At 40.8% G+C, this 13776-nt stretch overlaps 2 protein-coding genes across 2 annotated transcripts; both read left to right on the top strand.

Annotated features, from left to right (window-relative positions):
* The first annotated feature begins 2198 nt into the window (after positions 1–2198).
* On the top strand, positions 2199–5440 carry LOC100223328 (interleukin-8-like). Its single transcript, XM_072927794.1, has 3 exons — positions 2199–2334; positions 2464–2599; positions 3384–5440. The coding sequence occupies exons 1-3, from the start codon at positions 2271–2273 to the stop codon at positions 3469–3471; spliced, it is 288 nt and encodes a 95-aa protein (XP_072783895.1). The 5' UTR covers positions 2199–2270; the 3' UTR covers positions 3472–5440.
* A 1604-nt stretch (positions 5441–7044) lies between these two features.
* On the top strand, positions 7045–9914 carry LOC101233529 (interleukin-8-like). The gene is made up of 4 exons (XM_030272249.4): positions 7045–7152; positions 7804–7942; positions 8878–8961; positions 9539–9914. The coding sequence occupies exons 1-4, from the start codon at positions 7089–7091 to the stop codon at positions 9612–9614; spliced, it is 363 nt and encodes a 120-aa protein (XP_030128109.4). The 5' UTR covers positions 7045–7088; the 3' UTR covers positions 9615–9914.
* Positions 9915–13776: the final 3862 nt, after the last annotated feature.

Below are 13776 nucleotides of genomic sequence, written 5' to 3'. Positions count from 1 at the left end.
TAAGGCACACTCCTGCCAAGAAAATGAAAGCTTCTCAATAACTGTGTTCATGACCCTTATGACAAAAAGGTGTTTATATGGCTGAAGGATGCCAGATATCATTTATGACACTCATATTTAAGGCTTAGCAATGGCTCTCTTCAGTCAGAGTGTGTGTGAGCTAGAATTCCAGCAGGGCTTCATTCACTCACCTCACGTCTCCAAAACAAGGTCCTTTTAAATCAATTGGAACAGCAGCTGCTCTCTTTGGCCCAAATCACACAGTTTACAATAAAACATGTGACCTTTTCATTCAGAGTTCATCTCTTCTGACTTCTCTCTGTAATCACAGGAGAGATTTTATCTTTGTGGACTGTGAGTTTTTTGCAGGCCACTCCTGAACACTCTGCTCCCTATATCATAGATTGCAAGTCAAAGCACAGCCTCCAGAACAGTGCTCAGTTGTCCCACTGCTCCATATCAGGATTTGTCATGCTGTAATCATTATGTTGCCTCTGATAAGCATACAACACCTAAGCCCTTTCTTTTTATTTGAGTAGAGACACACAGAGCCACAAACATCTGGTCTGTCTGGACCAAGAAAGCAGAAATGACATTTCCTTAAAACTGAACAGGCAGATGGTTTTGTACAAAGAGGACAAAGGACAATAGCTTCATTGCACATAGAGCCCAGAAAAAAAAAACTTTTTATTTGAGATACTACAAATAATTTGTGAAATTAAAGAGGAATAACAGTTTATTGGAAATGCTTGGAAAAAAAAGCCCACACTCATTAGGCCCTGCAATTCATCCTTCCATTTTCTCCTTGTATGCAGGCCAGAAGACTTTTCCATTGATGCTCTAGCTTGCATTTCTGTAAACAGCTTGCTGTGCATGGCAGTAGTGTGTGAGGGGAAAATAAAAAGTCCAGAGTTAGGAACAAACAACCCAGTCTGTTGGACAGGACAGCACTTGGCAAAAAGAAGTTGACCTGGAGATATGATAAAAGCCTACAGAATTCTGAAGCCAGTGGAAATCAGGGGTAAGGATCAATATCTGCTTCTTGTTATCCTGTAAAAGAATCAGGAGGCAGCAAATGAAACCAGAATCAGACTGCTAGGGATAAGTCTCAAAGACACAAAGTCTTTTCTTACACATTCCTGCTGATTGCCATGGTTGAAGAGGACAATCCCTAGGCAGGCCTCAGGTCAGACAAGCAAGGGCTGGGATTAGGGGTTTATCTATTTATCTATTAGCTAATCCAGCTGTATTTGCTGCAAGCTGTAAAGTGGCAGGGAAACCAGGTGCTTAATTCCATAGCTTCTGGAATAGCTACTGTTCAGATCATGTGCTCTAAGGCTGTTTTTAAACTACAGACATGATGGGAAGAAATCTTCTCTTTACAGGATCAAATTTAAATTTGCAAAAGTGCCTCATTTTATTTCAGAAGCAGAATCCTACAGCAGCTTTTAGCATTTTCCTTTGTCCAAATTCAAAGCAGCAAATAACTAAGAAGTTTTTGCTTCAGAAGAAGCAGTCATCCTCAAAAAACAAAATCCACTTTAGGTTAGGCAAAGCAACTCATTGTATCATATTGACATATTCTGTGTGTTCTCAACGGAATTACAGAGCCTCAGTGGTACTGTTGCTTATTTCAGTGAAGCTAGATTTGAATTAATAAAAAGAATACTGTATTTCTGTTGAAGCTGTGTTAAAGTCAGCATATAAAAAAAAATTTTTTTTAATGTACATGAATATAAAGACAAGGATAGTTAGTCCCTATAATTTCTAAAATTATTGACTCCTACTTCTATCATGTCTAAAACCGGAAAAAAGGTGAAATTGAAGTCCAAGGACACAGAGATGGAAAATCAGAGAGCAAATGCCTTCAAACTGTGGTGGAAAGTCACAAGGAGGACACAAGTACAGATTAAAATTATTCCAAGAAATCACAAACTCCCTACAGACTCCACACAGCTCAGTACAGGGCAACTCTACATGTCTTTACTTCCTAAAGTGCTTTCTCTTAAAGAGAAGCAGTTTTGTGGTCACGAAGGGAAAGGGGCTTACCCACTCACCTGTGACTCAGTGCTCAGCAGCATCTCGCAGGTTCGGAGTTTCCGTGGGTATGACCCTCCCGTGATGCTGGAGTGCCCCAGCTGGCCCAGGCAGGGTATAAAATAGACACAGCCTGTCCCAGAGCACAGACACCTGCCACCCTGGGATCTGCCAGAGCTCCCTCCAGCACAGAACCAGGCCCAGGCCACACGAGGAAGACACACTCTTACATCATGATGGGCAAGACTGTGGCTGCTGTCCTGACCCTGCTCCTGATCTCAGCGCTTGGAACACAAGGTAAGGAAACCCTTCCTCAAGTTCTGCTAATGGCCAGAGCAAATGTTGGTGGGGAGACACTGTGCTATCTTACCATGTTGTGCTTCCTGTGAAAATAGCAAACCACTCTACCTTTTTTTTTATTTCCAGGTGAGGCAGTGCCACGTTCAGCCATTGAACTCCGGTGCCAGTGCATAAACACCCATTCCAAATTCATCCATCCCAAGTTCATCCAAAACGTGAACCTCACCCCCAGTGGACCTCACTGCAAGAATGTTGAAGTCATGTAAGTGTCTTGCAAAAGTTTCCTGATTACTTAACAAGAAGGAAGCAGATTTTGCTCTCAGTTGGGTTTAAGTGCTCTGTGCTCTGGCAGAAGCAGCTGCTCAGAAAGCAGAACAGCATCATTCCCTGCTCCTACAGACAACGTGCTACTTGTTGGGAACTCAGTGTTGTTTTACCAGTCTCTACTTTTTAAACACATGCAGTATTTTGACCTAAGTTCACAGTCATTAGGCAGCAAATAACTTTCTAAAACTCTGAATTCCACTGTCTTGTGAAAATGCATGGAGCCATGCTGATCAAGAGATAAAACCAAAATTTTTAAGGGCTAGATCAAAAAAATTATCACACGTCTGCTCAAATCAATGAAAAAAAAAAAAACAAACTACCATTAGAACACAAATAATTCCAGAACTTTTACTGTAAGTAACCAAGTTCCTGTGGACTGGTGGTTCCTCTGGACTGGGCAGTACAATTTCTGAATCAAGATGGAAAGATTTAACTCTTCAGTGAAAGACTGACAACAATACAAAGCCAGTTGAGGGGAAAAAAGCAGTTTTGAAAAGAGGGAGAGTCCTGCAGATGGTTTAATACATCAAACAAACAGATGTGAGAAGACACTAAACTAGTGAAAAAGATCTCTTTATGTTAGGCTACAGCCTCAGTTTATACAGCTTCAAGTGGAACATGTCAGTATATGCCTAGAATGATGTTATTATGAGAGAAAGGTGACAATGCCTTGGATTTCACTTAACAGCCTTTTTCCCTTCCTTTTTTCCCTGTTGCAGAGCTACCCTGCGAGATGGCAGAGAAGTGTGCCTGGAGCCCAGTGCTCCCTGGGTGAAGCTTATCATCAAGGCAATTCTGGACAAGTGAGTCATTTCTCCTCAATAAGCACAGATTATTGAAAGCCGGGATTTTAATTGAGCTACCAAACACAGACAGGTGTGAAGCGCTCCAAAATTCTGTCTCCTCGGGGAGTTACAACCTTTTGTGTTCACTAATTGTGACAAGCACTGTGATTGCTTTGAGCCTTAATTATAGCATTAGCTACTGAAACCTTACTGTGCCACGCACCTCTGGGAAAGTTACCTTCCTCTCCCCTACGGCACAAGCATTTTGAAAACCTGTAGCACAGCTGCTCAGAAAATCCAATCATTAACTGACTAGTTTTCTCATGCTTGCAGTGGCAGAAAGCAGTTTGAAAAAATTTTTTTCAAACTACTGGCACATAGATAAGTGGGGGGAAAATCAGGCTCCATTTGTCAAGTGAAGCATGAAACGATAGAAATTCACTGCTGCTGAATAATTTTGGGAATGTTATGATGTACCAGTGTCTATTGGGTTCTGTCACAGTTTTTCAGGGTCTTGGGCACAGCAGCACAAAGTGGATTTCAGCTGACACCAGCAAGTCTTACTTGTTATATGGTTAATTTTTAATAGTTTCCTTTTCCATCTTCTTTCTTTCTAGGGCCAACACCAAACCTGAGACAGTGTACTAAAACAAAGAAGAAAAATGTCCTAACTCCTCCAGCAAGGCAAAAATAGGGAAGACATTCCCCCAGCTCACAAGACAGCTCACCTCCTCCTGCCTCCTACGTTTATAATGTCACAGCATTTAGAATATGCATTCCCTGCTTTGTAGTTAGTCAACAACAATACTTTAAATCTTTTAAACTGGTCTCCTTATATAGGAAAGAAACCACTACCACCTCAATGAGAAGGCAGGGAAAATGGCTAGTGAAGGAATATGGAGATGATTCTGGAATAATTTTTGCTAAACACAGCTGGAACAGTGCAGTGCATGACCAGTGGAGTTTTCACTAAACTACTCATTCCCTTTTTGCAAACAGTTTAGGAAAAGACCAGCAACAACTTCTCCCCAGAAAAGCATAGACAGGTAACTTCAACTGTACCTGGATCACTGCCACTCACCGTGGGCTACTGGCTGAAGAGGGGTGCTTCTAGAACTAACACGTCAAAATTCTGATACATCAGGTTTTGTCTCATAATTTTCAATATATTATTTATTGTGAATGAGTGTTGTGAAGGTATAAACATATATTTTAATGCCATCTTTTGGCTAGAAAAAACACACTTTATTTATTTATAGAATAATATTTATTTATTTATTTGTCAATGTATTTATTTATTTATTTATTTATTTAAGATGTTTATGTTTACCTACCTAATAAATGCTTATTGAAATGTTTTCACTTCAATATTGCTTGTTATTAATTTCATTGTTGGAACAGAGAACTGAAAAAAAGAGGAAGCATTTTTTTTTCATTTTGTATCACACAAAGGGTTCCAAGAAGGGCAAGGGGGAGGGGATCTGAGTTGTGGGGGCCAGCAAATTGAAACGGCATATTGCTGCCTCTGTAAAGTGTAGACAACTAAAGGAATTATGAAAGTTATCTACTTTCTTCCTCTTTCCTGTGAGACTCTGTGTTTTCAGAAGTCTGGATGATAAAATTCACAGATAGTAATGAACAAATACTGGTCAGTCACAGAAATCACAAGGCAATAGCAGTGTGCTGCTCTGACAGCGCAGAACCTGAGAACGTGACAATGAACAAGGGTTTTCATCAGCTTAAAGAAACAGGGAAATCTGATAAACATAAGGAAGTCACTGAATATCCTCCATAATTCCAGTTAGGAGGGAGGACTACATCAGGGGATATCCTAAGAAACAGAGCTCCCATTATATGGCCTTACATCTACCTCTAGAAGAGCAATTTACAGAGGAATGTTGAAATTCAAGCAGCTAACACTTGGGAAAGTTGAGCAAATATTTTGCTACTTGTTTAGGTTTGATCTTTTCCAACAAGGAGCCACTCCATATTCTGCACAATCAGCTCATGTTTGCTCATGGTGCAAGACATAAAGGGAGTTTTTGGCAGTGTTTGAGCAAGTTCTTGTGCAAGAGGACAACTATTCTGACCTCCCTCTCCCCATATTTGCCTCTGCCCCACTGCACAGCATTGTACAGCCTGCTAGACCTCAGAATGGAAAGGAGTTAAGGTTTCTCAAAGAGAGAGGTTTTGTTCAGACTTGTCTTACAAGTCTAAGCCTTCCTGTTAATAATCCTGAGGGATTTTTATAAGATATCTTCTTTCAGAGATGTAATTTGGAGATAAGGATGTTGCAAGTATCAGCCAAGAATGTGGAGAGGTTGGGAAAGACCATTTCACCTGCACAGCCATAAAAATCTGGGTGTATCTTAAAAGGACTGACATCAGTTTTAGTGTAATACAGATACACATAACCTTTGCCACAAGCAATATCCCAGTGGAGTTACTGGGAGCTGAACCACACTGAGAAAGGGCTTTTCTCATCAGTTTTTCTGTCCAAAATGTCAGCAATGGCTGCACTTCTAGGACCCTGGGCAGAGCATCTGCACCTTCCTCCATAGGCTCATTGGTGGGATGCAATTCCAAGGGTAGAAATGACAACATACCACATCTCTGTTCTGTGTGCAGTCACAGAATACCTTCCTTAGAAACGCCACAACCACTCTCATGCTTCCAAAAATGTGTTTTGGTGCTCTTGGAGACTGCTAAGTGAAGTGCTGTGGCTCTTTGACTTGGCATCTACCTTCACCAGACTGGGCTGCTCTTCCTTGTCAGTAGAAGTCACTTATGACATGTGTTTATCTGCTGTCTTAAACACCTATGATTATTCTAAATGCACGAGGTTAGAAAGAAAAACAAGCAACATCCTAAGTGTTTATTTTAACCAGATACTTTCTCCTTTCATATTCTGATCAGATGAAAGTTTCAGAAGAGCTTAAGTGACTTTGGTGACAATGCCTCAGTCATTTTAAGCTCATAATTTCCTGCTTAATGACTAGAGAGACTTCTCAGTACAGAATAAATCATCTAAATCCCTTTAGCCAAACTGAAAAAGACAAAATCCTTTCAGAGAACAAGAGAAACTAGCTGTGTCTTGTCTTCATAGAACACTGACTAAATAACTTCATTGGATTCATACCAAAATGTAGTGTGTAAGATTGAGATGAAAAGTTCTTGTAATTATGCTGGTGCTGGATGAATGTTTTCACACAAGTCACTTAAGCATGACGCAAAGAGCTGAACAGAAGTTTTATGTTCACAGAGGAGGAAAAACGTCTCTTTATTTTGGCTCTGAGAAATGTCTGGTAATGTATTGATTTCCAAGAGCAAGCTTAGCAGTGTTGGCTAAGGCTAATATCCCGTGAAGAAGTGCAAACAGAAAGTGATGGACAACAATAACCATTTAAAGAATAACTGAAAATATACAGCAGCAAAAGCTAGGGAAGTTTGAAGTACCACTGAATGGAACTGCATAGAGGTTTGGGTTTCTTATGCAACACTCTCATGTGTTAGGAAACCTGCATGTGCAGAACCCACCTCTCAGCACTCAGGCTGCTGGGAGCGCACCTTTCAGATATAAAACCTGATGGGAAACAGCACCAGAGCAGTACCTCTGTCAAGAAGAAAACGTGCACAGCAATGGGTGGCAAATCTGTTGCTGTCACTTTGGTTCTCTACTTGCTCTCAGTGGCAGGGTCAGAAGGTAAGAAAATTGTTTCTTAAAAATCATGTAAGCAATTACGAAGTATACACGTGCAAATGCAAGTGGGCTTACGCTATGTCCATGATGACTCTTTGCAAGAGAAGTGCTTCCTCAGTAAACTGTCATTCAGAAATAAAAATGATCATTTGTACCTGTTAGGATGCTGTGGATATTTCCAGGAGTAAAATATGCTTCTGTCTGCAAATGAATTTATTCCTATGCCACAATATATACTTGTCTCTAGATTTTAATAAGTGCTTGAATTAAAACAGGACTTTTCCCCCTAACTAAATCCATATAGATCTTCTTTTACAAATAACAATTTTATCCTTTTTGTGATTTTATTCTTGGTAGGCAGGTTGATGACAGAGCAAGAATTATCGTGTTTGCAAGCACGAATAAAGAATATGAGCAGATGATCATGGCAGAAACGTAGCAATCCAAGTTTAAATTCAAATGCACCTGCATGCCAACAGCTCTGAAAATGCAGCTGCTGTCTTGTCCAGATGCAGTTACTTTTATCTCAGCATCTAGCAAATCAGAGTGTCTGGGGAACACTAATGAGGTTACAGGAAAGAATACAGCTTGCTTCAGGGGAGCAAATAAGGAGACTGTTCATGTACCTAGAGATAACAGAATTTTGTTCTACAGGTAAGGCCCTGGAGAAGACAGTTGAAAGAGGCTCCCAATGCCACTGCATAAGTACTCATTCCAAGTTCATTCCTCCCAAGACTGTCCAGGATGTTAGATTAAGCCGAAGAGGACCTCACTGCAAAAATGTGGAAATCATGTGAGCACATTTCCTAAATAGCACCTTGCTTCCTACAGGAGGAACCGACCCAGCATTTCTCATCCTATTTACTCATTAACTGTGAGTGGCAGGATGTTTCCCTAGCAAAGCCTCAGAAATATCAAGTATCAGGAATGAGGCCTTATGTCCAAAGGAATAAGCTTATTCCAAGCCCGTGTTACAAGCAGCTTCCAGACAGTATTTTAAATCTCTTTCTGCTGTTAACTTACTTATGAACAACATCAGAGGGGAGAATCAGATTCCCACAACACAGAGCACAATTAATAACTTTCACATTGAAAAATCAATCAAAGATACAAATTTGATCCTCTTGACATGAATTAAAACAATTTCCTCTGCCTTTGCCTGCATGTGGCAAAGTTTGAAAGGCCCCAAGTGATTTCCTGTGTCAGAATTTCACGTAGAGCATTTCTCTGTTTGAGGAGTGGGGAATTTGGATTATACTCCATGTGGGTACGAAACAAAAGATACAGTAAGCTTCATTTAAAGCCACTCCTGGGACTAGTCACAGGAACTAGGGCAGTGCAGTCAGTAAACAGAAGGGCACTGTCAGGCTGTTATGCTTTCACTATGGTTTCTTAAGCAAATAATGGTTTGTGCAGCGCTGCCTGGCATCCCATTCCACCCCACTAGGTAATTCAAGACAGGCTTGGTTAAAAAAACACTTTTCAAGATAATCAAGTTCCTGAAAGATCTGCTAAAATATGGCCAGATAGAGAACTGAAACCAAATAGAAAATTCATTAGGCTCATTATAAGCATAAACACCTGTACTGACATAATTCATAAAAACCCCGAAACACATAAACCAAAAGCAAACAGGTCCTTTATCTACTGGCTACGAGAAATTTCCAGCCTTTAGGAGAAGTCTGAGGGACACACCTGGCCTTAACTTCTCTGCTCCTTTCTTGGCAGAGCTGTGCTGAGAGATGGCAGGGAAGTGTGCGTGGAGCCCACTGCGCCCTGGATCCAGCTGACTGTAAAGGCTCTGCTAGCCAGGTGAGCTGTTCCCTTTCCTAGAACACCTGCACCTAAAAGCTCATTTTAGAAGGCTACTTAAATTTTTGGCATGCAAATGTTCACCCTCTTCAGGCGTAGCTAATGATTTCCATCAGTTCTCTCTAAAGCAATATTTCTACATGCCTGAGTGAAATAGTTTCCTTTGATATCTTCCTTGTGTTGTTAAACCACCCAAAAGGCCTCTGCTGAGAGGCTGCACATTTTGTGTGTTTGACACTTCCAAAAATCAAGGTCTCAAAAACTCACTTCCTCATAATGGGTATAATTCAGACATGCAGCTGGCATTGCCAAGGGCTTTCACTGCTGTAGACAGGGAAAATCAAATTCCTACTTTGCACACAGGCAGATGGAAGTTCTTTCTGTTGGAGCAGTTCATGCAGGAACAGTTTAGGGTTTGGTTTTTTTCTTTTTTTTTTTTTTTCCAAATGTTAATTGGTTGGTACAGTAAAAATAAGTAATTAATGATTGGTGAGCACTTACTGCTCTCCCTTAGCTTGTATTAATAGTAATTGTTTCTTTAATTTCTGAATTCACTTTATACTTAATCTAATTACAGGGCCAGGGACAATGTTGAGTCACCAGTCAAAGAAAAGTCAAGGAAGAATAAACCTTGGATTTCTGCAGGGATATGAAATGAGAGAAAACATTGCTGCTGAGAATGCTATAATTTCTGATGAGAATGCCCCCTCTGCTACATTACTACTGTTGATTATTTTTCTTTCCCTGAGATGGTTGCTGAGTCATCTTATTTTCTTTGCTGTTTCTCTCTCTAAACTTCTGTCTGTGATAGATTGAGGAGTTCAAGGTTAATGAAAGTGTTTAAGTGTTGTAATGATGAGAATAAACAAGATGACATTAGTTACCCCTAAATGGCTTGATTTAAACAGAAACAGAATAAACACATAATAAAGAAGCATCTGTGTCACTTTGAAGGAAGTGATCTCTCATGCCCTTGTTGCAGCTATTTGTAGGTGAAAACAAGACATGGATGTGGCAGTTCTCACAGGTAGAGTCAAACTGCCTTTCTGAAATCCTTTCACAGCCCTCACTAAACACTGGAAATAATGAGGCTAAGAAACACGTCTTGGAAATGGATAAGTAACAGGTGAATACATAGAGATGAAGGGCAGAATGAAAAGATCAGTTTTCATTGATAAAGAGACATCACCCACGGATTCTTACACCACCTTGTGTGGTGTCCTGTTAGGTTTGGCCCTCCCACAGGGGATCTGGGAAGGTCATTTGCCATGAGCTGAAGTACTCTGGTGATGCCAAATGATGATGTGAAAACAAGGCTCATCTATAAAGAACTGCAGAAGGACCTTGGGAGAGTCATTGATTAGGCAACAAACTACCAGGTGAAATTCCCTGCAGGAAGTAGCCAAAGTGATTGACATAAGACAAAAATTACAGAGTTCCTGTAGAAGTAAAACATTCTAGGCTGACCATCAGCACACAGGAGAGAGATCTCGGGGTGATGCTGGGTCTATGATAGGAATATCAGATCAGGACTGAGGAGTGTTTTTAAGTGACTTCAGCTGAATGGGATTTGTCTGGGTCTAAGGAAGGTGCAAGCAATCATGGGCTGATACCTAAAATACCTCCTGTCTCATCAACAGTTCCAAGTCACTGTAAGCCTCAGGGTAAAGGCTGGAAACTCTGGGCTTTCAGAAGGGAGCAGCTAAAAATAGAGAGACTACATCACCCTTGTTACTTCTATTTGATGTGCTGCAGTTTCCACTCACAGACAGGAAGACGCAGGCAGAGAGACACACATACACATAGATGCCAAGAAAAGTTTAGAAGTCATATTTCCAAAGAAAAGAACACATTATTTACTTCAATAACAGAAAATATTAGGTCAATTTTTTTCTCTCACGTTAGTTCACAGATTAATCTGAGTTGGAAGGGATCCAGAAAGATTATCAAGTCTAACTCTTAGCGAAAGGCCAATATGGGGGTTGAACTGCGACCTTGGTATTATGTTCTATCTGAGACCCTAATAGACCACATTTTTTGTTAAATAAAAGGATTTTGCAGCTTACATATTTATTACGTGTTGTTTTTCCAGTGTCATGCTTATATGGCTGAACATTAATGTTAATGTGTTAATCCCATTGATTTATTGTTAATTTCTTTCTATAGTCAAAAAGATGCTTTATCTTAGTGATTTGCTTCACACTGTTTATGGCTGGCCATATAAATCTAATTTCTGAGGTAGAAAATGCTGAAGTGCAGATTCTAGCAGCACTCATCAGATGAGACACACATGGTGAGAGTGATGGAGATCCCAAAAATGCCATGAGTGCCCTGTGGGGTTCAGTCTTGTGTTTGAAGTTTGACCTCCAGCAGTCCCCTCACCAAAGCAGCTCTGGACTCAGACCTGAATCCATGACCTGACTGAACACATCCACTGTTCCTTCCTGCACCATCAGGTTTTGGTGAGCAGCCAGGTTTTACCTGTCCATCTGTTTGATATCCATTGGATCACCAAATTCACATATTACAGTAGTTATACCAAACAGATCTAACTTATGAGAGTCAGAGATGAAGGTGGGATGTGTCTTATGGCCACTAACCGCTTCTATTTAATCAAAAGTTCCTGGCACAAACTTCTTAAAACTTACCACATGCTTCCTCCTGCCACTTCCAGGTCTTACTTGCGTAGTCAGGAAATGCCTCTGGCCGAGCTGATGAGAGGAAATGCAAGTAAGCAATAAATGCAGCCTTATAGGGCAGGTAAAGCCCAGGTGCTGGTGCCTAACAATTCTCTAGGTGGACTTAGTATCTCTTCTGTTCATACCAGGTAGATAAACTTTATATATAGTATGTCTGTAGGTAAATTTTATTTGTAGTATGCATTTTATTTGTTAATATTTTCTAGTATTTTATGCTAACACTACAGGTGATATTAATACATCCTTTTCTTATATGAATTTATACCTTATATTAATATTTTCAATGTATTTTCATGCTGAGTTGGAGCAAATTGAACATTTCATTTAATCCACAACAATTTTTTAAGTGGAAGCTATGATACAGAATTGAGTCTTTTCAAGCAGAGCTGAAATACATATCTAAAATAAATATGCAGTAACATACTACTGTTTTTATAAATACATATATTAAAAGGCAAATCAGCCTAAAAGCTGTACTGCTACTTGTGATTCCAGAGGGATTCAGGAAAGTCCAACACTTACTGTGATCTGACTAAGGCTACATAACCATCTATATTTAAACACTGAAGTTTGAAAAAAACCCCACAAGCTGACCTAAGCCTTTCTCCTTTCCTTGATATCACTTCCTCCTATAGCAATTCTGATGTCTAGCAGATATTTTGCTTTTTACGTGTCTGTTCCCTAACATTTGCCTGATTGCAGACTTCCACAAGTGTTTGCACAACACTGGGCACAGCTTCTGAGCAGCGGAAGCAATTATTTCCCAGCTCCTGTATTTGCTCCTTCAGCCCTCTGCAGCTCAAGTAGAATGGCAGCTGAATGCCAAGGCCCTTGTGAGGAAAAGGAGTGGTTTCAGAAGACAGGGTGAGATTTTCCCTGGGTACAAGAGTAGCTGGAACAGAGGACACGCAGGAGGCAGGAGTTGACAGACAGGCTGAACCCTCATTCCAGCAAAGGCTTTACCTCCTGGGCCTCTGGGTCTTGTGTGCACAAGTTCTCAAGGGAGAGGATGGAATTTGTCTAAAACAAGACTGATTCTTAATGTTGTCAGAGTAACTTCATCAGCCCAGGTGCTGGAGCATTCCTCTGGACCTGGAGCGACTCAAACTAGAAATGGACTGAAGCTCAGCCTCAGTACACCTGAATCCCCCTTATTGTGTCCTTTGTGCAGGGGCATCCCTTGCTACATGCAAAGATTAACGGATCTCAGCCAAGATCCTAAAAGATGCCCTTTTGACTTTTGTGCTTATTAGACAAGCTGATGAGTCATGACAAACCACTAGTTTCCATCCTGCAACGTAGGGAACACCAGCTATATCCTGCCTTAGAACATAGGCACAGGAGGTATTTGCTTCCTTTTCAGCAGTCTTTCAGTAGTCAGACTGTTGTGTAAGCGTTGTTTTGTTCACTGCCAGCGTGGTTTTTACAGGGTTTAGCATGGAAGGTCTCTGCTCGCGGCAGTATCAGCTCACTCAGTGACGCGATCCTTCCAAAGGAGCAGCAATTCCATCTGCACAAGTCATCTCTGATAGCTGTCAGGGAAACAAGCTGCCAGAATTCCATAATGGATTTGCAGTTCCCATGACAAAAGCCTGGACGAGATCCTGGGCACAGTGCTGAAGGGATGTAGGGAGAACTCTGGCAAAATATGGCACTCCCAGAAACACAGCTTAGGAGTGCCTAGCCTTTGGGCTTGATCTCATGCCTCGACATTTTCACGCCTCAATTTGTTTCTCTTACTCCCCCTTCACACAGTCCCAATGAAACGGTAAGTTTGGTGACAAAGTGCAGGGGTTTATATTCAATTACAAACAAACTGCTCTTTTGGACAGATACTCATTCTTAGTTCAGGGCAGGGCTCATCATAGGTGGAGCAGGCTCTTGGCTTCACTTTTGCCCTGGGGATTTCTGCAGATCCCTTACTGCCACACTCAGGAAATAGCTGAGCCTGGTGGTCACGAGCACAAGTGTTCACTGATTTCACTTGGGGATTTGAAGGGGATTTCTCTTTTATTTCCTCTGATATTAATAACATTTCAGCACACACCAAAATGATATAATAAGGCTGCAAATATTAACTAAGAAAAGTGTGATCTCTAATCAAATGTTAATTTAA

This window comes from Taeniopygia guttata, chromosome 4 (genome assembly GCF_048771995.1).
Source record: "Taeniopygia guttata chromosome 4, bTaeGut7.mat, whole genome shotgun sequence".
NCBI lineage: Eukaryota > Metazoa > Chordata > Aves > Passeriformes > Estrildidae > Taeniopygia > Taeniopygia guttata.
The sequence above is the reverse complement of the archived record's forward strand: the minus strand, read 5'-3'. Positions and strand labels throughout refer to the sequence as shown.

Excerpts from the sequence above, each read along its gene's own strand:
- LOC100223328 (XM_072927794.1), top strand. The coding sequence starts at position 2,271 with ATGATGGGCAAGACTGTGGCTGCTGTCCTGACCCTGCTCCTGATCTCA. Across the intron at positions 2,335-2,463 it reads CTCAGCGCTTGGAACACAAG|GTGAGGCAGTGCCACGTTCA; the intron begins GTAAGGAAACCC and ends TTTTATTTCCAG. Across the intron at positions 2,600-3,383 it reads TGCAAGAATGTTGAAGTCAT|AGCTACCCTGCGAGATGGCA; the intron begins GTAAGTGTCTTG and ends TCCCTGTTGCAG.
- LOC101233529 (XM_030272249.4), top strand. The coding sequence starts at position 7,089 with ATGGGTGGCAAATCTGTTGCTGTCACTTTGGTTCTCTACTTGCTCTCA. Across the intron at positions 7,943-8,877 it reads TGCAAAAATGTGGAAATCAT|AGCTGTGCTGAGAGATGGCA; the intron begins GTGAGCACATTT and ends CTTTCTTGGCAG. Across the intron at positions 8,962-9,538 it reads GTAAAGGCTCTGCTAGCCAG|GGCCAGGGACAATGTTGAGT; the intron begins GTGAGCTGTTCC and ends ATCTAATTACAG.